Source organism: Hyperolius riggenbachi, chromosome 6 (genome assembly GCF_040937935.1).
Source record: "Hyperolius riggenbachi isolate aHypRig1 chromosome 6, aHypRig1.pri, whole genome shotgun sequence".
Classification (NCBI taxonomy): Eukaryota; Metazoa; Chordata; class Amphibia; order Anura; family Hyperoliidae; genus Hyperolius; species Hyperolius riggenbachi.
This window is the reverse complement of record NC_090651.1, coordinates 358,279,611-358,303,205: the sequence shown is the minus strand read 5'-3', so window position 1 is coordinate 358,303,205 and position 23,595 is coordinate 358,279,611. Positions and strand designations below refer to the sequence as shown.

At 46.9% G+C, this 23,595-nt stretch overlaps 1 protein-coding gene across 2 annotated transcripts in view; it reads right to left on the bottom strand.

Annotated features, from left to right (window-relative positions):
* Positions 1-2,200: 2,200 nt before the first annotated feature.
* The window catches only part of NBL1 (NBL1, DAN family BMP antagonist), a 55,650-nt gene continuing 34,255 nt past the window's right edge, over positions 2,201-23,595 (bottom strand). For both annotated transcript variants that reach the window (XM_068241747.1, XM_068241746.1), the window contains exons 2-4: positions 16,831-17,012; positions 12,677-12,788; positions 2,201-4,278 (exon numbers count right to left, since the gene is read on the bottom strand). In XM_068241747.1, the coding sequence (XP_068097848.1) occupies positions 4,036-4,278; positions 12,677-12,788; positions 16,831-17,000 (525 nt within the window). In that variant the 5' untranslated portion in view covers positions 17,001-17,012 and the 3' untranslated portion in view covers positions 2,201-4,035. The remainder of the gene's footprint in view (positions 4,279-12,676; positions 12,789-16,830; positions 17,013-23,595) is intronic.

Below are 23,595 nucleotides of genomic sequence, written 5' to 3'. Positions count from 1 at the left end.
TATTGATACGTTGCCTGCTGCTACTTGAGCAAACATTTTTATCTCTGTACTGCACAGGGCTGTCCTTAGGACCCTATATATTATACAACTATAGAGAACTTTGGAGGCCATCAGAAAAGGCTCAGATATTGAATTTGGCCCTTGGGCTGAACGAGAGCCTTCCCTCTTCTTCATAGGTAACTTACACTCAGTGTTGCTTTTTTAGTAGGAGGGAAGGTCCTGTGGGCCTGTTTTGCAGGAGATTGTGCGCACCGATGCGTGCGCATCCCTGCCTGAATGACGGAGCTCCGACATCGGCGATTGTCGCTAGGAGACTGTTAGACGGCAAAAACGCCGTCTAATTGGTCTGTACAGCGCTGCGATCCATGGCAGCACTGTACTGGGGGAGACAGAAGGGATCCGCTGTCATAGGCTGAAGCCTATGACAGCCGATCGCACTTATTGGCTGGCTGTGGGAGGGAGGGAGGGGGATTAGTACAATAATAAAAAAAAATAGGTCTATTTATTATTAGAGATGTTGCGAACGCTTCCCGAACCGTTCACCGGCGAACATCTCAGAATCTCTGGGCCCTGTACTACTTCCGGGTCGCTATGACCCGGAGTAGTACGCCTGCGCTGGCCCGGCAGTGTGCGTCCTAGATCGCGCTCCTGTTCCCGGGCACTTTCTGCGCATGTGTGTGACGTCATGAGTGATGTCACGCTCATGCGCAGAGAGTGCCCGGCAACAGGAGCACAATATAGGACGCGCACCGCCGGGCCAGCGCAGGCGTACTACTCCGGGTCATACGCGGAAGTAGTACAGGGCCCAGAGAGATTCGCCCGGCGAACGGTTCGGGCCATCTCTATTTATTATTAAAAAAATAACAATAAACATTTATATAAAAAAAATAAACAAACATCCCAGGAGGGGGCTCTGATCCCTCCTGGGATGTTTGTTTATTTTTTTGGTGGGCAGAAAAGGTGGAAGGGGGGAATCACTTGTGTGCTGAGTTGTGCGGCCCTGCAGCGAGGCCCTAAAGCTGCAGTGGCCTATTTTGCAAATGGCCTGGTCTTTAGGGGGGTTTAAGCTCAGGTGGTTAAAGCTTAATGACCCTGCTGCTTTAACCTCATAGATCCATTTTACCTCTGTCCTCAGGAGGAGAGTATCCTAGCCTCCCCCTTTTATTGTATTCTTTAAAGAGAACCCGAGGTGGGGTTCTAAGAATGATATCCGCACACAGAGGCTGGGTCTGCCTATACTGCCCGGCCTCTGTTGCTATGTAGTGTCCCCCCAGGCCCTCCCCCCCCGCGCTCTGCTATGCCCCCAATAAATCACAGCCGCGCTGCCGACACGCAGCGGGCTGTGTTTACCTATGTAGTGTCCCTCTCGCCACTCCCCCCACCTCCTGCATAGCTCCAGTCCCCGCCCGCGTCCCTTCCCTCCCCGCTGATTGGAGGGAAGGGATGCAGGCGGGGTCCAGAGCTATGCAGGAGGCGGGGGGAGTGGTGAGAGTGACACTACATAGGTAAACACAGCCCGCTGCAACACGCTGCATGTCAACAGCGCGGCTGTGATTTATGGGGGCATAGCAGAGCGCAGGGGGGGGGGGCTGGGGGGACACTACATAGCAACAGAGGCTGGGCTGTATAGGCAGACCCAGCCTCTGTGTGCGGATATCATTCTTAGAACCCCACCTTGGGTTCTCTTTAATTTAGCTATATCATAGGCTGGGAGCAGCATCTTGTGCCCTTTCCCAGAGCAGAAAACGCATGCAAAATCGCTCAATGTAAGTCTATAGCCTGAATTGTTAGGCCTGGGGGTTCCTGGCAGCCGACTCAGGTGGCTACAGGACGGGGGATTTGTTAGAATTATAGGGGTCCCTGTCCTAATGCCACTTATAAGGGGCCTCCTAGATAATTTTGCCCCGGGCCCCATTGTCTGTCTCCTCATGTCTGTGTGGGTTTCCTCCAGGCACTCCAGTTTCCTCCCACCTCCCAAAAACATATAGATACGTTAATTGGCCCTAAACTACGATACATACACTACACAATACATACATAGACATATGACTATGGCAGGGATTAGATTGTGAGCCCCTCTGAGGGACAGTTAGTGACAAGACAATATACTCTGTACAGCGATGGGGAAGATGTCAGCGATATATAAATTCTAAATAATAATATACTGTTATTTTTATATAGACCAGACGGACTCTAATGATTTTCAATAAAGTGGTTTTTATCACATATAAAATAAGGATATTTTACACATCTTTTCTTGGTGACTACAAATGACAGTGCTTGATACTGCTGATGATAAATGCACCAGATTAAAACAAACAAAAAAAAGTGTTTGGATGAAAACTGACCTATGTGCAGTTCCTTCTACTGGCCTGAAGGAGGCAGTATTGTCTCAAAAAGCAGAAGGCAAATATATTCTTCCAAAATGCATTGCAAAGACCTACTCTCTTCCCATATAGGAAAATATCAGTCAATATATATGTGAATAAGATTATCATTTTGATCATGCAAATCTTGTTGCAATTTGCATGCAGCCTGAAGCTGGGTAGTCCAAACCAAAAAGAACTGCGTCTGACTGACTTATTTCCAATCTGTGTAAAAATTCTATCAAAATATGCATCAAAGTGAAAAATTAGCATCTCATTCATCATCTTTATTAGAGATCCCTGGTGAAGCTCCGCCCCTATTGGGAGTGCACTGCAGCCTAACTCACGCAGAGTGGTGCATGAAAACGGTTAATACATACAGGGAATCATGTGACAAGGTGTCACAGTTCCGCCCAGAATCTGAGAAGTGATATCAACCTCAGATCTGAATTATTACAGAACCAACACTGAACTTCCGCTAAAAGGCAAGAAACTTAATTGTCATGTGACATAGGGAAGAGATCAGATTACAACTTGTGATTAGACACAAATGAGGGGGAATTAAACGGGCTAAACTCTCTAAATACATACAGGGTGCATTTCTCTATGTATTTCTTCAGTCCTGTGTAAGAGTTCAGTTCTTCAGCAACTATATGTGGAATGAAGACTTTTAATTGTGTGACATGCAAGAGTTTGGGTCCACTTTAGCATGTAGTTAAGGCTGGGGTTACACATAAAAGGTGTATAGATCCGTTCCTGTCCTGTCAGTTTTGCATCAGTTTTCTCAGTTTTACCTAACAGCAATGAAACGGTGCACTTTTTATGTGTGAACTTAGCCATACAAAAATGATACAAAACTGACAGGACAGGAATGGAACTGTACACCTTTTATGTGTGAGCCCAGCCATAGAAAACTCATACAAAACTGACAGGACAGGAGTGGAACGGAAGTTTACAGATTTACGTGTCAAACCAGCCGTAGAAAACTGATATAAGTCCTGGAACCCACTACAAATGCTATCACTAATCGCAATCGCTAGCGATTTGTATGAGCGTTTTGCAAGCGATTTCATGAGCGTTTTCTGGCGATTTTGGTAGCGATTTTAAAAAGTGTAAGCGTTTTGCCAGCGATTGTGTAGCGGTTAGCGTTTTTAGCTCTGATTGGTTCTTTCAATTGACTTAAATTTTTTTGTAGTGTGTTGTAATTTCAAAACGCTAGCAATATCGCTCCATGTAGGTTTTGATGAGCGATTAGGCCAGCGTTTATATACTTTACATTGCAGAAACGCTAACCGCTAAATATGCTGCATGTCCTGCATTTTGGTAGTGTGGCGATTCAGATTCTAGTGAACGCCCTCAGTGACTGGGCCTCTGTGATGCAGAGAAACATTGCGTCCAGATGATAAGCACTACATTCTGCCCAAAGACGGTACGCAGAACAACGTGTGTACGTCGCTATCGCAGGAATGTAGAAGAAGCCGGGAAAGAAATGAATATCCTGTAATTTGAGTCTTACGGAAAAGTCATATTCTGACTCAGTTAAAGTTCATAGCCTACAAGGTTGTACTTGTTGGAGTCTGTGCTCAGGGCACAAGCAGTGGTCCATGGCATCTGTGTGCCCCGCCCCTCCCCTGCGCACGGGTATAAGTCCTGGAAGTGGGCGGAGCTCTCACTCCTCGCTCTCGCCCTCCCGCGGAGCGGTGGGAGGGGAATCCTCTTCCTGCTGGTGATGGTGCCGGCCGATGTTCTCCAGGGGGGAGTGCGTCTCCTCGGCCGTGTTCAGGTAGACATTGAACATGGCGCCCTCCTGGCTCATCTCCTTCCCGCAGGCCTGGCAGCTGCACCGCAGGATCTTCTCCACCAGCTTGTCAACCCGCGGCACCTCCTCATTCCCGGGGCACTCTAGCGTCACCTGCGAGAGAAGAGAGCGTGTGTGAGGCATGCTGGCACTTGTGGTTCATCAATGTTACAAAGGCTGAGTGGCTTAGAGAGGAACTTTACCCAAAGACAGTAGTAGGGAAACATAATAAATGCGAAGTAAGAAGGTTAAAAAAAAAATATAGAAGATAGATCGAGAAGTGATTGATGTGTAATTCGTTCATGTTGTTGATCCCCATGAGCCTGCTGGTCATCATCTTTACTACTGGCAGACAGGGGAAAAAAAGGGACAGCACAGACTGCCATTAACTATAAACACTCCCACTAATGCTGGGTACACATGATATGTTTTTCCCACTCGATTCTCGGCTCAATCGTTTTTTCTGCTCGATCCTCCACTCTTATCTTCCGCTCGTTTTTCTTATTTTTTTTTTGTTCACTTCTATGAGAAATCGTGCGGTAAGACGATCGAGAGGAATTGATCGGAATTGATCGGACATAACGGAATTTATTGATCGAGCGCATCTATAGAACGGAAAAACATAACATGTGTACCTAGCATAACAATGTGATATATATATCCCTGACATCACACTGTGGGAGGAGTTTCACCTGATGATCTATTTGAGAAAAGGTAAAGATTTTCTTGGGAAAGGGGGTATCAGCTACTGATTGGGATAAAGTTCCTCCTTAACCACTTCACCCCGAAGGGGTTTTTACCCTAACGGACCAGAGCGATTTTCACCTGTCAGCACTCCTCCCTTCAATTCCTCAATAACTTTGTTACTACTTATCACAACAAAATGATCTATACCTTGATTTTTTTCACCAACAATTAGGCTTTCTGAGGGTAGATCATTTTGCTAAGAATTATTTTATTCTAAATGCATTTTAACCACTTAAGGACTGCAGTCATAAAACCCCTTAAGGACCAGAGCCTTTTTTTCCATTCGGACCACTGCAGCTTTCACGGTTTATTGCTCAGTCATACAACCTACCACCTAAATGAATTTTACCTCCTTTTCTTGTCACTAATACAGCTTTCTTTCGGTGCTATTTGATTGCTGCTGCGAGTTTTACTTTTTATTATATTCATCAAAAAAGACATGAATTTTGTCAAAAAAATGACTTTTTTAACTTTCTGTGCTGACATTTTTCAAATAAAGTAAAATTTCCTATACATTTGAGCGCGAAAGTTATTCTGCTACATGTCTTTGATAAAAAAAAAAACATTCAGTGTATATTTATTGGATTGGGTAAAAGTTATAGCGTTTACAAACTATGGTGCCAAAAGTGAATTTTCCCATTTTCAAGCATCTCTGACTTTTCTGCGCACCTGTCAGGTTTCATGAGGGGCTAAAATTCCAGGATAGTACAAATCCCCCCCAAATGACCCCATTTTGGAAAGAAGACATCCCAAAGTATTCAGTGAGAGGCATGGTGAGTTCATAGAAGATTTTATTTTTTGTCACAAGTTAGCGGAAAATGACACTTTGTAACAAAAAAAAAAAAAAAGTTTCCATTTCTTTTAACTTGCGACAAAAAAAAATGAAATCTGCCACGGACTCACTATGCTACTCTCTGAATACCTTGAAGTGTCTACTTTCCAAAATGGGGTCATTTGTGGGGTGTGTTCACTGTCCTGGCATTTTGGGGGGTGCCTAATTGTAAGCACCCCTGTAAAGCCTAAAGATGCTCATTGGACTTTGGGCCCCTTAGCGCAGTTAGGCTGCAAAAAAGTGCCACACATGTGGTATTGCCGTACTCAGGAGAAGTAGTATAATGTGTTTTGGGGTGTATTTTTACACATACCCATGCTGGGTGGGAGAAATATCTCCGTAAATGACAATTGTTTTATTTTTTTTACACACAATTGTCAATTTATAGAGATATTTCTCCCACTCAGCATGGGTATGTGGAAAAATACACCCCAAAACACATTATACTACTTCTCCTGAGTACGGCGATACCACATGTGTGGCACTTTTTTGCACCCTAACTGCGCTAAGGGGCCCAAAGTCCAATGAGTACCTTTAGGATTTCACAGGTCATTTTGAGAAATTTCGTTTCAAGACTGCTCCTCACGGTTTAGGGCCCCTAAAATGCCAGGACAGTATAGGAATCCCACAAATTACCCCATTTTAGAAAGAAGACACCCCAAGGTATTCCATTAGGAGGATGGTGAGTTCATAGAAGATTTTTTTTTTTTGTCACAAGTTAGCGGAAATTGATTTGAATTGTTTTTTTTCACAAAGTGTCATTTTCTGCTAACTTGTGACAAAAATAAAATCTTCTATGAACTCACCATACTCCTAATGGAATACCTTGGGGTGTCTTCTTTCTAAAATGGGGTCATTTGTGGGGTTCCTATACTGCCCTGGCATTTTAGGGGCCCTAAACCGTGAGGAGTAGTCTTGAAACCAAATGTCGCAAAATGACCTGTGAAATCCTAAAGGTACTCATTGGACTTTGGGCCCCTTAGCGCACTTAGGGTGCAAAAAAGTGCCACACATGTGGTACCGCCGTACTCAGGAGAAGTAGTATAATGTGTTTTGGGGTGTATTTTTACACATACAGATGCTAGGTGGGAGAAATATCTCTGTAAATGACAATTATTTGATTTTTTTTACACACAATTGTCCATTTACAGAGAGATTTCTCCCACCCAGCATGGGTATGTATAAAAATACACCTCAAAACACATTATACTACTTCTTCTGAGTACGGCGATACCACATGTGTGACACTTTTTTGCAACCTAGGTGCGCTAAGGGGCCTAACGTCCTATTCACAGGTCATTTTGAGGCATTTGGATTCTAGACTACTCCTCACGGTTTAGGGCCCCTAAAATGCCAGGGCAGTATAGGAACCTCACAAGTGACCCCATTTTAGAAAGAAGACACCCCAAGGTATTCCGTTAGGGGTATGGTGAGTTCATAGAAGATTTTTTTTTTGTCACAAGTTAGCGGAAAATGACACTTTGTGAAAAAAAAAACAATACATATCAATTTCCGCTAACTTGTGACAAAAAATAAAATCTTCTATGAACTCACCATACTCCTAACGGAATACCTTGGGGTGTCTTCTTTCTAGAATGGGGTCATTTGTGGGGTTCCAATACTGCCCTGGCATTTTAGGGGCCCTAAACCGTGAGGAGTAGTCTTGAACCCAAATGTCTCAAAATGACCTGTGAAATCCTAAAGGTACTCATTAGACTTTGGGCCCCTTAGCACAGTTAGGCTGCAAAAAAGTGTCACACATGTGGTATCGCCGTACTCAGAAGAAGTAGTATAATGTGTTTTGTGGTGTATTTTTACATATAACCATGCTGGGTGGGAGAAATATCTCTGTAAATGACACATTTTTGATTTTTTTTACACACAATTGTCCATTTACAGAGAGATTTCTCCCACCCAGCATGGGTATGTGTAAAAATACACCACAAAACACATTATACTACTTCTCCTGAGTATGGCGATACTACATGTGTGACACTTTTTTGCAGCCTAGGTGCGCTAAGGGGCCCAACGTCCTATTCACAGGTCATTTTGAGGCATTTGTTTTCTAGACTACTCTCTACGGTTTAGGGCCCCTAAAATGCCAGGGCAGTATAGGAACCCCACAAGTGACCCCATTTTAGAAAGACGACACCCCAAGGTATTCCGTTAGGGGTATGGTGAGTTCATAGAAGATTTTATTTTTTGTCACAAGTTAGTGAAAAATGACACTTTGTGAAAAAAACAATAAAAATCCAATTTCCGCTAACTTTTGACAAAAAATAAAATCTTCTATGAACTCATCATACACCTAACAGAATACCTTGGGGTGTCTTCTTTCTAAAATGGGGTCACTTGTGGGGTTCCTATACTGCCCTGGCATTTTACGGGCCCAAAACTGTGAGTAGTCTGGAAACCAAATTTCTCAAAATGACTGTTCAGGGGTATAAGCATCTGCAAATTTTGATGACAGGTGGTCTATGAGGGGGCAAATTTTGTGGAAACGGTCATAAGCAGGGTGGCCTCTTAGATGACAGGATGAATTGGGCCTGATCTGATGGATAGGAGTGCTAGGGGGGTGACAGGAGGTGATTGATGGGTGTCTCAGGGGGCGGTTAGAGGGGAAAATAGATGCAATCAATGCACTGGGGAGGTGATCGGAAGGGGGTCTGAGGGGGATCTGAGGGTTTGGCCGAGTGATCAGGGCCCACACGGGGCAAATTAGGGCCTGATCTGATGGGTAGGTGTGCTAGGGGGTGACAGGAGGTGATTTATGGGTGTCTCAAGGTGTGATTAGAGGGGGGAAATAGATGCAAGCAATGCACTAGCGAGGTGATCAGGGCTGGGGTCTGAGGGCGTTCTGAGGTGTGGGCGGGTGATTGGGTGCCCGCAAGGGGCAGATTAGGGTCTAATCTGATGGGTAACAGTGACAGGTGGTGATAGGGGGTGATTGATGGGTAATTAGTGGGTGTTTAGAGGAGAGAATAGATGTAAACGATGGATTTGGGAGGTGATCTGATGTCGGATCTGCGGGCGATTTATTGGTGTGGGTGGGTGATCAGATTGCCCGCAAGGGGCAGGTTAGGGGCTGATTGATGGGTGGCAGTGACAGGGGGTGATTGATGGGTGGCAGTGACAGGGGGTGATTGACAGGTGATCAGTGGGTTATTACAGGGAAGAACGGATGTAAATAATGCACTGGCGAATCGATAAGGGGGGGGGGGGTGTTGAGGGCAATCTGAGCGTGTGGGCGGGCGATTGGGTGCCCGCAAGGGTCTAATCTGATGGGTAACAGTGACAGGTGGTGATAGGGGGTGATTGATGGGTGATTGATGGGTAATTAGTGGGTGTTTAGAGGAGAGAATAGATGTAAACGATGGATTTGGTAGGTGATCTGATGTCGGATCTGCTGGCGATCTATTGGTGTGGGTGGGTGATCAGATTGCCCGCAAGGGGCAGGTTAGGGGCTGATTGATGGGTGGCAGTGACAGGGGGTGATTGACGGGTGATTGACGGGTGATTGATGGGTGATTGACGGGTGATTGACAGGTGATCAGGGGGGATAGATGCATACAGTACACAGGGGGGGGGAGGGTCTGGGGGGGTCTGGGGAGAATCTGAGGGGTGGGGGGGTGATCAGGAGGGAGCAGGGGGCAGTTTAGGGACTAAAAAAAAAATAGCGTTGACAGATAGTGACAGGGAGTGATTGATGGGTGATTAGGGGGGTGATTGTGTGCAAATGGTGGTCTGGGGGGTGGGCAGGGGGGGGGTCTGAGGGGTACTGTGGGCAATCAGGGGGCAGGGGGGGGCAGATCAGTGTGTTTGGGTGCAGACTAGGGTGGCTGCAGCCTGCCCTGGTGGTCCCTCGGACACTGGGACCACCAGGGCAGGAGGCAGCCTGTATAATACACTTTGTAAACATTACAAAGCGTATTATACGCTTCCTATCCGGGGATCGTCGGGTTAACAACCCGCCGGCGCTTCCGATTGGCCGGCGGGTTGACGTCGCGGGTGGGCGGAGCCTATTGCCGGTGGATGCGCGCGCATCCCAGCGCGCGATCCCCGGCCAGAGAGTGCCCCAGGACCTGACGCCAATCTGCGTTACGTGGTCCTGGGGCTGCCACTTTGCCGCCGCCAATATGAAGTAGGCGGTCGGCAAGTGGTTAAAGGAAAAAAATAAAAAAAAAAATATTTCTCAGGTTTCAGCCATTATAGTTTTAAAATAAAACGTTCTTCGTTCTACTTATGGATAAAACCCACACATTTTAGTTGCCCATTTGTCCCAGTTATTAAACCGTTTACATGACGTCCCTATCACAATGTATGGCGACAAGATATTATTTGTAAATATAGGTGTAATTTTTCTGTTTGAAATCCGGTCCATAATTACAAGCTTGAATGTAGTAAAATAACAGTAATATGCCCTCATAAAAAAAAACATATAAAAAAAAAAAAAAAAAAAGCTGAGTTCCTAAGTCAACTATTTATGTTTTGTTTTTTACATTTGGGGGGGGGGGGGGGGCCTTTGGAAGGGATGAGTTTTATAAATTTTTAATTATTTTATTTATTGTGTTTGTGTGATTTAACGTTTCGCCACTAGATGGCGGTAGAAACATGATCCTGATTTCCAGGAAGTATTCACTTTTTTCTTGTCATTATAATGGCCTCTCATTGGGTTATGTCCATTCATTCCAGGCATTGCAACTGGTTAGGGGAACCTTTACCTGATTGCGGATCTCCATGTCCTGGCAGGTACGAGCAGCGGGCACGCGAGTGCGCAAGCACGCGTGTATGGTGGCGGCTGTGGCAAGCGACGCGTTAAAACATCCTGGAGCCATTAACAGGCTCCAGTATTTTAATGCAGCAGCTTGCCGCTAAGTGGTTAAAGTAGTGTGATGAGGAGGATGGTTGGAATAGTTGAATTCCAAATCCACCGGAATTTCGACTTGTAATTCTATATTTTGCACAGAATTCTGCCATTTTACATTAAAGTCAATTGTGTAGACTATAGCGGTTCATTGCAAAGCTCCCATACATGCTAGCATCAACAAATCTGCTAGGTATGTTAGGGGGCCTAGTATGTAGTTTTTAAGAAAATCCCTTTAATGGGGAACTGAAGAGAGAGGTATATGGAGGCTGTCATGTTTATTTCCTTTTAAGCAATACCAGTCGCCTGGCAGCCCTGCTGATCCTCTGCCTCTAACACTATTAGCCATAGCCCCTGAACAAGCATGCGGCAGATCAGGTGTTACAGACTTTAAAGTCAGATCTGACAAGACTAGCTGCATGCTTGTTTCTGGTGTTATTCAGATACTACTGCAGAGAAATAGACCAGCAGGGCTGCCAGTCAACTGGTATTGATTAAAAGGAAATAAATATGGCAGCCTCCGTATACCTCTTACTTCAGTTCCCCTTTAAGGCTACTTTCACAGTGGGACATTGCGTTTTGATGCGACGTTAAAGTCGCAACACAAACTAAGCAACCTCCCAAAAACTCTCAACGCAACTCTATGCCCCGTTATCGTCGCATACAGTAGAGCATACAGACAATGAAAAGTATGTTTCCAGGTCATTACTGAGCATGTGCAAACAGTCCAACGCAGCTAATAACATGTATAACGCACAGCATGCAGCACTATCTAATAACGGTACACGTTACACACAAACGCAACGTGTGCACTGTGAATGTCGCACAGACTTAGTATTGCTGTGCGTTTGTCCACGTTAAAACATTTTCTGACGTGCGACTTTAACGTCGCACTGTGAAAGCGGCCTAAAAGGTTGAAAAATGTTGTTAAAACTCTGTAAAATGGCATCCATCTGCAGTACACTATACAGAGTTCCGAGTTTTCTATACATTTTAAAAAAAGTATGGGGTCCCCCTCCTCCACAGCCTCTTATGCTGGGAATACACGGTACGTTTTCTACGCTCGATTGAGCCATTTAGGTGGCTCGATTGATAATTACCGACATGTCGGATCACCAGCCCGATCGATTCCGCGCTCGATACCACATGGGGACAATGGAAAAAGATAAGGAAAACGAGAAGATAAGAGAATCGCCCGCGGAATCAAGTGGGGAATCGATTGGGCGGCGGAATCGGGCCCCGAAAACGTGCCATGTATTCACAGCATTAAATGACCTTTGCCACGAGAATCTTAAAATTTTAAATACTTGTAAACATATACAAATAAGAAGTATGTTTCTTCTGGAGTAAAATGAGCCATAAATTACTTTTCTCCTATGTTGCTGTCACTTACAGTAAGTAGTAGAAATCTGACATTACTGACAGATTTTGGACTAGCCCACATTCTCAAGGGGGATTCTCAGGGTTTTCTTTATTTTTAAAAGCAAAAGTGAAAGGCAGTTGCTCCGTCCAACTGCCAAAAAAGTGTGCAGCGAGAAGGGAGGCTGTCCAGCATCTTTGTATAAATCTTTTTTCAGGGAATGTCTTTATAAAGAATAAAGGCCATGCTGAGAATCCCCTATGAAGAGATGGATTAGCCCAAAACCTGTCGGTAATGTCAGATTTCTAATACTTACTGTAAGTGACAGCAACATAGGAGAAAAGTAATTTATGGCTCATTTTACTCTGGAAGAAATGAACTTCTTATTTATATGTGTTTTAAATTTTAAGATTTTCACGACAGTTCCTCTTTAAACCCTTTCTTCAGGAGGGTCCTGGGAAGCCTCTGTGGTCTCCAGGAGGTCACAGGAACTTCAGGAAGCATCTGAGGCTGATGATCCAGAGACTTGCCTCTTCTTAGGTCCCGTAAGTATCTAGTTTTTTCGCCTTATGGTCACTTTGGGTTTACTTTTGGGACCGATCTCACGACAGGAGGTAGAGGTTTGGCTCTCCAGACCATACCTAATGCTGAATGAGGTGTTGGATGGTGTGAGCCATAAAGGACTGATATCACCACACTAGACACTCACCACATCCCACATGGACTTGGCAGGCATGCAGGAATCACAGTGCACCAGGGACTCCGTAGATTGGGGGAATGTGTTGGGGACGCTGTAGCTGAAGCACTGGCCCAGGCAGGCTCTGCAAGAAAGAAAAACAGAACATTGACTAAAGACAACCACCAGAGGGCGCCACACAGCCATTTATCTACCCTCAAAAAAACAGTCTACTATTGTATACTGATAAAATTGCCTCAAATACAGATCATTGTTGCTCAAGTCGTTCTGTAGTTTGACGTTCTCAAAATTGCCTTTCAATTACAATCTATAGCAATCGAAAAGTTTCCAAAATGGACTGTGAGCTTAAACTTAAGGATACCAGAGCCCAAAAAAAGACGAGAAATGGGCAGACGTCACACGCATGCGCAGAGCGCTCCCGGACACGAGTTGTGTGCTTTGGTATGAGTGGCAGCAGTGATTGCATGCTGTAGCACACACACAGCCCAGCCAGGAAGACGCAATGCTTCCCGTCCAAGCCGACCGTAAGACAGGGCCACGGGGGAATTTGCGGTACAGATGGGGGCAGAAAGGAGAATGGGAGGAGCGGTGAGCATCAGGACAGCTCACCATACATGCCTGCTTACCCCGTTTCTCATCTTTTTTGGGCTCTGGTACCATTTAAAGGACAACTGTAGAGAGAGGTATGTGGAGGCTGCCATATTTATTTCCTTTTGAAGGACCACTATCGCGAACAAAGTAGGCAGTTGAAATCCGACAGAACCAACAGGTTTTGGGCCAGTCCTTCTCTTCAGGGGGGATTCTCAGGGTTGTCTTTGTTTTCAAAAGCTTTTCCTGAACAGCAGTTTAACTGCCAAAATAGTAAGACACCAGCCGGCCTCCCTACGAACTTGCACACTATTTTGTCAGTTAGACTTTGAAACTGCAGTTGAGAAAATGCTGTTGAAAACAAAGAAAACCTTGAGAATCCCCCATGAAGAGATGGACTGGCCCAAAACCTGTCAGTTTCGTCAGATTTTAACTGCCTACTTTTTTCGCGATAGTGGTCCACTCCTCTAAACAATACCAGTTGCCTGGCGGCCCAGCTGATCTATTTGCCTGCTAGTATCTGAATCACACCAAAAACAAGCAGGCAGCTAATCCTGTCTGATGTGACAATAAGGGCCCGTTCACACTGCACGCGTTTCCAGCCGCGTTTTGGAAACGCGTGCAGGTGGCCAAAACGCACGACATCAGACATTGCATAGAGTGCAATGTCTGATGTTCACACTGCATGCGTTCCGGACCTGTGCGGTCCGGGAACGCATGCTGCACGCAGATTTTGCAAAAACGCGTGGCTGTCCCATTCACTTTTCAGTGATGGGATCAGCCCGCAACGCACACAAACGCGGATGGCCATGCGTTCGTACGCGTTGCGGTCCGCACGCGTTCCGCACGCATGGCCATCCGCATTTCTGATCTGAACGGGCCCTAATAACGTCAGAAACATCTGATCTGCTGCATGCTTGTTCAGGTTCTATGGCTAATAGTATTAGAGGCAGAGGATCAGCAGGACAGCCAGGCAACTGGTATTGCTTAAAAGGAAATAAATATGGCAGCCTCCATATCCCTCTTGCTTCAGTTGTCTTTTAGGCTACTTTCACAGCGGGAGGTTGCGTTTGATGCAATGTTAAAGTCGCACAACGTGCCCATAATGGAGCGCATGTAGGTTATAAAATTGGACGTTATTCTGCACTGCGTGATGTGTCTCTTGGTGCGCCGTTTTCGTCGCATAATGATGGAACAAAAACGGCGCATGCGTTACATTTCAAAAAAAATAAATTACTGAGCATGTGCAACACACATAACGCAGCAAATGTATTGCTAAACGCACAGCATGCAGCACTTTCTAAATATTGCTACACGTTACACACAACGCAACGTGTGCACTGAATGTCGCACAGACTTTGTATTGCTGTGCGTTAGTCTGTGTTATAATTTTTTATAACGTGCGACTTTAACGTTGCACTGTGAAAGAGGCCTTAAAGGACGCCTGAAAGGAAACATGAGATGAAGGGACTAAAAGAATTGATACTTATCTGGGGCTACCTCCAGTCCCCTTCAGGCCGTGTACCCCCTCCCCGTCTCCCCCGGTCACTCGACTCGTCTGCCGAGACTGAACCGCATATGCTCGATGGAGAGCAACTGAGCCAAGTTACCAGGAGCCCATAGCCTGAAGGAGGCTGGAGGAAGCCCCAGGTAAATCTCAATGATTTAAGTCCCTACATCTCAGGTACACTTGAAGTGAAAGGGATGTGGAGGCTGCCATATTTATTTCTTGTTAACCTCCTAGGCGATAATCCCGAGCTGAGCTCGGGGTATGTCGCGCAGGAGGATTTCTCAGGCCCTTGTGGGCCGATTTGCATAATTTTTTTTTGTTACACGCAGCCAGCACTTTGCTAGCTGCGTGTAACTTCCGATCGCCGCCGTTCCGCCACTACCCGCCGTGCCACGCAGCCCCCCCCCCCAGACCCCTTGCGCAGCCTGGCCAATCAGTGCCAGGCAGCGCTGAGGGGTGGATCGGGACTCCCTCTGACGTCACGACGTCCATGACGTCGGTGACTTCATCCCGCCCCGTCGCCATGGCGACCGAGGAAGCCCAGCAGGAAATCCCGTTTTGAACGGGATTTCCTGCTTACTCTGATCGCCGAAGGCGATCGAAGTGGGTGGGGGGATGCCACTGCGCAGCGGCTATCATGTAGCGAGCCCAGGGCTCGGTACATGATTTAAAAAATAAAAAAATTTAAAAAAAGTGCTGCGCCCCCTCCTGGGCGATGTAATTGCATCGCCCAGAGGGTTAAACAATACAAGTTGCCTGGCGGTCCTGCTGATCTTTTTGGCTGCAGTAGTGTCTGAATAACACCAGAAACAAGCATGCAGCTAATCTTACCTTGTCTAAGCAAATTATGTAGTTGTATCATTCAAACCACATTGGTCCTTTCCCTTATTCGTTTTTCTTCATTTTAACATTTGAAATAAGAAACACATCAATGTAATTGATGGGAATAAAGTTTAGAGTCAGTTAAACAGATTTTTCAGTTGAAAAAAACATATATTTACATAGATCCAGGGGCGTAGCAATAGGGGTTGCAGAGGTTGCGACCGCATCGGGGGCCCTTGGGCTAGAGGGGTCCTGATGGGCCCTTCCTCATCTTCAGTATTAGCTCTCTATTGGTCCTGTGCTCATAATAATTAGGGTTGCTCAAATCCGGATCCGGGAGAAACTGGGATAGTTGCTATCCGGATATCTCCCAGTAAACTTGTGCGGGGTGGGGGTGTCAAGCTTACCTGTCTGACGTCTTCTTCGTCCGTCCCTGGCGCCTCCCACGATGCGTTCCACGCGCATCACGTGTCTACAAACACTTCCTCCTTCAACCCGGAAGGAGGAAGTGTTTGTAGTCACGTGACCGCCGCGTGGACTGCATCGTGGGAGGCGCCGAGGGACGGCCCAAAGAAGACGTCAGAAAGGTAAGATTGACCCGCCCGCCCCGCACAAGTTTACTGGGAGATATCCGGATAGCAACTATCCCAGTTTCTCCCGAATCCGGATTTGAGCACCCCTAATTATAATCACTTCTATAGATAGTTTGGATAGTGGTGATCATTAACACACTGTTCCCCATCCCCTTCTTGCACCTCTGACACTGTAGTTGCCATTGGCAGGTTTTGGTGCACCGTATCAATTGTTATGTATAGAGTGCTTGGGGGGGCCCATTGTATAACTTGCATCGGGGCCCACAGCTCCTTAGCTACGCCACTGCATAGATCTGTACATCAGTCCTGGAAGAGGGACAAATGAGGAGGGACAGAGTGATTTGCTTCCCAAAGAGGGACTGTCCCTCCAAAAGAGGGACAGTTGGGAGTTATGCATCCTGATTGCTGTTAAAACTTGCTTTGTTCAGTTTTGACTTTATTTTTGAAAACTGCTCTTTCCCTTGCATTTAACTATTTCCACGGAGTGAGATAGATGGACTTTTATCACACATCCTGTCATGTCAATGATGGTGAGCTGTTTGTCTCAGGCTTCCTTTTGTTATTTAAAATGAGAAATGCTATTCCTATTAGCGCCCTATCTCCTTTCATTTCACGGAGTCCCCCTTTAACACATGCTGCGACACCCATCTCACCTGTTCTGGATGGATTTGGACTCGCAGCCGCTGTGGCCAACGATCTGGGTGATATTTTTGGCTTCGCACCAGGCACTTTTGTCCGGGAAAAGGGCCAGCCTGTTGATGGGAGGCGGAGCGGAGAATGTCGCCACCGGGAGCAGGAAGCCAATCAGAAACCAGACCATCATCGTCACCTACAACTGAGGGAAAAGGGCTGCGGTTAGCAGAGAGCAATAACATGGCAGCTGTGTATCTGTAATGGTATTAAAGGTGGCATTTAACTAGATAAGTGAAAAAAGCACATATTAAAGCGGACCTGAACTCAGAATTTCCTCTCTGCACTAAAAGATAAGCAACAGCATAATAATGTTTAAAAAAAATATCTCTTTGTTACACCTGATAAATAAATCTGCAGTGTGTCTACTTCCTGCTTTCATGGAAGCAGAAATAGGGTTAACATCCTGCATTTACAAATTAGCTGCTCTGCCGAGGACTGTCAAGATTCCTGTGCAGACACAGCTGAGAGATCAAATTACAGTTGTGATTAGTCACAGATGAGGGGGGATTAGACAGGCTAAACTCTCTAAATATATACAGGATGCATTTCTCTCCATTTTCCTTCTGTCCTGTGCAAGAGTTCAGGTCCAGGAAATCAGTGGACAAGCAATAGATCCCTCGCTGATCAGATTCCATGACATAGGAATTTATCTGATGTTTGATCTGGTGGCCTTGCTAGCTCCACCTCTTCTGACCTGAGCCCCGCCCTTGCTAGCTCCACCTCTTCTGACCTGAGCCTCGCCCTTGCTAGCTCCACCTCTTCTGACCTGAGCGCTGCCCTTGCTAGCTCCACCTCTTCTGACCTGAGCCCCGCCCTTGCTAGCTCCACCTCTTCTGACCTGAGCCCCGCCCTTCCTGTCACCTGAGGCGGAGCTACTGGGAGTGATCTGTTTGCCAGTTACCAACAATGGCGACTGCACGAATGACTTGTCCCCCCAAAATGCTACTACTCGGAGGAGGAATAGTAGTAAGTGCGGGCACGAGTTTTGCTGCAGCAGGTGAGTCATCCACCACACATAGACATATGAATCAATTATATAAAAAATTAAATATATATATATATATATATATATATATATATATATATTAATTCCATCCTTTACAGCCGTAGCATAAGGCTAAGTTCACAGTGAAAGTTGCGTTGCATTCACTGTAACAGCAGGAACATCATACCTCATCCGCGCCATACGTTATCTGCGCATCGCGTTGCATACAGTGAAGCATGCAGTCAAGGAAAAGTGTGCTTCACTGTACTGTTAATGCTGGTGTTGTGCAGTAAACACCCTGCATGCAGTGCGTTGTGAAACCGCACTCCGTCACACCGCACCGCAACAGCCGCACTGTGAACCTTGCATTGACTTTGCAATTATTATTATTATTTTTATTTTAGTATTTATATAGCGCCAACATCTTCCACAGCGCTGTACAGAGTACCGTATATCGTCTTGTCAATAACTGTCCCTCAGAGGAGCTCACAATCTAATTCCTTACCATAGTCCTATGTCTATATTGTGTAGTGTATGTATTATAGTCTAGGGCCAATTTAAAGAGGGAGCCAATTAACCACTTCACCCCAAAGGGGTTTTTCCCCTAACAGACAACAGCGATTTTCACCTTTCAGTGCTCATCCCTTTCATTTGCCAATAGCTTAATCACTACTAATCACAATGAAATGATCTATATCTTGTTTTTTTTCACCACCAATTGCGCTTTTTGGGGTTGATATTTGTTTTCAGTAATTGCTTTATTTTCTATGCATTTTAAAGGGAAAAACAAAAAAAAATGAAAAAATACATTAGTCCTCCAATTTCATCCCCTATAGTTTTAAAATAAACACTGCTACTGTACATAAAACCCACACATTTTATCTGCCTGTTTGTCCTGGTTATCACAAGATTTTAATTATGTGCCTAGTACAAAGTATGGTGACAATATAGTATATGGAAATAAAGGTGTATTTCTTCTTTGGTGTTTTTTTTCCCCACTATTGTCACGTGCACGAGCGGGAGCGCGCACGTGCATGCGCACAGCAGCAGCTGCTGCACTGTGTGACTTATAAAAACGTCCTGGAGCCATTAAGAGGCTCTAGCAGGCCGTTTTTATAAGTCAGCTTGTCATTAAGTGGTTAACCTATCCGTATGTTTGTTTTTTTTGGGGGATGTGGGAGGAAACCGGAGTGCCCGGAGGAAACCCACACAGACACAGTGAGAACATAGAAAAGTCCTTGCAGATGTTGTCCTGGCTGGGATTTGAACCACGGACCCAGCGCTGCAAGGCGAGAGCAGTGTAATGCAGTGCAACATTCTGTGCGACGTACAATGTGGTGCTACGACGCACCCCAATGTCCCACTGTTATAATGATGTACGGCACTGGGAGTCGCGGTGACGGTATGGCGTTGGCAGGTATGGGAGCGCTGCAGGGACACTTTGCCCCCCCCAGTCAGTAATTTGTAGTCTTGCTGGAGTCTCAGGATAATTGGCAGGTTGGGAGCCCAGCGGACGTATGCCTGTAAATTACCTGCAAACTTCACTGTCAAGTCCAGGCGGTCTCCATTCTTCCTGACACAGGAATGTGCTGCAGGCATGGAATTCACATTGGCTGCACATGAAGCAACTCTCTCTCTATCTCTTCATCTACAAGACTGACGTCTCTGGGTGCGGGCGCTGCATGGACGGGAATTAACCCATTCCCCGGAGAAAGCCCTCAAGCCTGGCGGTGAGGTGGCAGGACCCCGACGCTGGCAAAGCCTCTGAAGAGACAGAGGCCGGATATGGGCCAATGCAAGGAATTACAGCATATACACGACCATTATTACAGCATGTAACTCTTCATGAAGAACTGCCATTGACAAATACCCCATGCTGAGGGTTACAACATCATACACACCCCTCCCCCCGACACAGACATGCTTTCCAAATCTTCCCTTATGCTTATATTTTATTTAAAGAGGAACTATAACCAAGGATTGAACTTCATCCCAACCAGTAGCTGATACCCTCTTTCCCCTGAGAAATATTTACCTTATCTGAAACAGATCAGGGGGGATCTGTATGGCTGATATTGTGGCGAAACGCCTCCCACAGTGTGATGTCATGACCGTGGTCCTGACAGTTTGCTGTCTGTGAACCTCGTTGCATTGTGGGAAATAATGGCTGTTTCCAACTGTCAAACAACCAGTTTCTCCCTCTGTGCATAGAACTCTCTGTAATGAACATTCCGTACAGATCACCTGACAGGACTAAAGATGTCACCCAGTGACAAATTTCAGAATGTAAATCAGGGAGAGGAAATATTTTACAATGGGTAAACACTGACTAAACAGAGCCCATAGGCAAATGCAGGGGGGGAGGGGATTACAGTTGCCCAGAATCCCCCCTCAGACCATGGCCGGTGCAGTGTCTGGGGACAGGCACAAGTTGAGACACCAGAATATCTGCAGGTATCCTGCAGCTCACAGCACTGCCCCCTTTCTTTCCCTGCTACAGCTGACTTTGGATGGAGGAGCAGCGTGTGCACAGAGCATGGAGCAGCAGTGTGTGTACAGAGCATAAAGCAGCAGTGTGTGTACAGAGCATAAAGCAGCAGCATGTGTACAGAGGATGGAGCAGCAGCGTGTGTACAGAGCATGGAGCAGCAGCGCGTGTACAGAGCATGGAGCAGCAGCATGTGTACAGAGCATGGAGCAGCAGCGTGTGTACAGAGGATGGAGCAGCAGCGTGTGCACAGAGCATGGAGCAGCAGCGTGTGTACAGAGCATGGAGCAGCAGCGTGTGTACAGAGCATGGAGCAGCAGCGTGTGTACAGAGCATGGAGCAGCGGCGTGTGTACAGAGCATGGAGCAGCGGCGTGTGTACAGAGGATGGAGCAGCAGCGTGTGTACAGAGCATGGAGCAGCAGCGCGTGTACAGAGCATGGAGCAGCAGCATGTGTACAGAGCATGGAGCAGCAGCGTGTGTACAGAGGATGGAGCAGCAGCGTGTGCACAGAGCATGGAGCAGCAGCGTGTGTACAGAGCATGGAGCAGCAGCGTGTGTACAGAGCATGGAGCAGCAGCGTGCGTACAGAGCATGGAGCAGCTGTGTGTGTACAGAGCATGGAGCAGCAGCGTGTGTACAGAGCATGGAGCAGCAGCGTGTGTACAGAGCATGGAGCAGCAGCGTGTGTACAGAGCATAAAGCAGCAGCATGTGTACAGAGGATGGAGCAGCAGCATGTGTACAGAGGATGGAGCAGCAGCGTGTGTACAGAGCATGGAGCAGCAGCGTGTGTACAGAGCATGGAGCAGCAGCGTGTGTACAGAGCATGGAGCAGCAGCGTGTGTACAGAGCATGGAGCAGCAGCGTGTGTACAGAGCATGGAGCAGCAGCGTGTGTACAGAGCATAAAGCAGCAGCATGTGTACAGAGGATGGAGCAGCAGTGTGTGTACAGAGCATAAAGCAGCAGCATGTGTACAGAGGATGGAGCAGCAGCGTGTGTGTACAGAGCATGGAGCAGCAGCATGTGTACAGAGGATGGAGCAGAAGCATGTGTGTACAGAGCATGGAGCAGCAGCGTGTGTACAGAGCATGGAGCAGCAGCGTGTGTACAGAGCATGGAGCAGCAGCGTGTGTACAGAGCATGGAGCAGCAGCGTGTGTACAGAGCATGGAGCAGCAGTGTGTGTACAGAGCATGGAGCAGCAGCGTGTGTACAGAGCATGGAGCAGCAGTATGTGTACAGAGGATGGAGCAGCATTGTGTGTGTACAGAGCATGGAGCAGCAGCATGTGTACAGAGCATGGAGCAGCAGCGTGTGTACAGAGCATTAAGCAGCAGTGTCTGTACAGAGCATGGAGCAGCAGCGTGTGTACAGAGCATGGAACAGCAGTGTGTGTGTACAGAGCATGGAGCAGCAGCGTGTGTACGGAGCATGGAGCAGCAGCGTGTGTACAGAACATGGAGCAGCAGTGTGTGTACAGAGCATGGAGCAGCAGCGTGTGTACAGAGCATGGAGCAGCAGCGTGTGTACAGAGCATGGAGCAGCAGCGTGTGTACAGAGGATGGAGCAGCAGCATGTGTACAGAGGATGGAGCAGCAGCGTGTGTACAGAGCATAAAGCAGCAGCATGTGTACAGAGGATGGAGCAGCAGCATGTGTACAGAGGATGGAGCAGCAGCGTGTGTACAGAGCATGGAGCAGCAGCGTGTGTACAGAGCATGGAGCAGCAGCGTGTGTACAGAGCATGGAGCAGCAGCGTGTGTACAGAGCATGGAGCAGCAGCGTGTGTACAGAGCATGGAGCAGCAGCGTGTGTACAGAGCATAAAGCAGCAGCATGTGTACAGAGCATGGAGCAGCAGCGTGTGTACAGAGGATGGAGCAGCAGCATGTGTACAGAGGATGGAGCAGCAGCGTGTGTGTACAGAGCATGGAGCAGCAGCATGTGTACAGAGGATGGAGCAGAAGCATGTGTGTACAGAGCATGGAGCAGCAGCGTGTGTACAGAGCATGGAGCAGCAGCGTGTGTACAGAGCATGGAGCAGCAGCGTGTGTACAGAGCATGGAGCAGCAGTGTGTGTACAGAGCATGGAGCAGCAGTGTGTGTACAGAGCATGGAGCAGCAGCGTGTGTACAGAGCATGGAGCAGCAGTGTGTGTACAGAGGATGGAGCAGCATTGCGTGTGTACAGAGCATGGAGCAGCAGCATGTGTACAGAGCATGGAGCAGCAGCGTGTGTACAGAGCATTAAGCAGCAGTGTCTGTACAGAGCATGGAGCAGCAGCGTGTGTGTACAGAGCATGGAACAGCAGTGTGTGTGTACAGAGCATGGAGCAGCAGCGTGTGTACGGAGCATGGAGCAGCAGCGTGTGTACTGAGCATGGAGCAGCAGTGTGTGTGTACAGAGCATGGAGCAGCAGCGTGTGTACGGAGCATGGAGCAGCAGTGTGTGTACAGAGCATGGAACAGCAGTGTGTGTGTACAGAGCATGGAGCAGCAGCGTGTGTACGGAGCATGGAGCAGCAGCGTGTGTACTGAGCATAGAGCAGCAGCGTGTGTACAGAACATGGAGCAGCAGTGTGTGTACAGAGCATGGAGCAGCAGCGTGTGTACAGAGCATGGAGCAGCAGCGTGTGTACAGAGCATGGAGCAGCAGCGTGTGTACAGAGCATGGAGCAGCAGCGTGTGTACAGAGCATGGAGCAGCAGCGTGTGTACAGAGCATGGAGCAGCAGTGTGTGTACAGATCATGGAGCAGCTCTGGGGAACTTAAAGCGGATCCGAGATGAAGAAGTAACTATAACAAGTAACTTGTCTTATCTAAAGTTTAGACAGTTTACACACCATATCTAGCTGCAAACAGCTTCAAAAGTTTATGATTATTTCTTCCTGTGATACAATGACAGCGGCCATGTTCTGTTTGTCACATTCTCACAGGCTGAGGGCTGGAGATGCTACCAGCTTGCCTGTGTATAAATTCAGTCCCCTCTCCTCCTCCCCTCTGAAATCAATGGCTAGTAATCTCCTCCTCCTCTTCCTGCCCAGACTGAGCTCCCATAAGCCCTTGCTACAGTGCCAATGCACAAAAGGAGCTGTGGGCGAGGCTTGTTTAGTTTATAGGGAATTAGATGATTAAAACAAAACAAAAAAAAGTATTTGGCTTGAGGAATGCCCTATAAACTACATGAAAGGAACACAATTATTCAATGAGTAAACATTTATCTCTGATCCACTTTAACAGAGCACAGAGTGA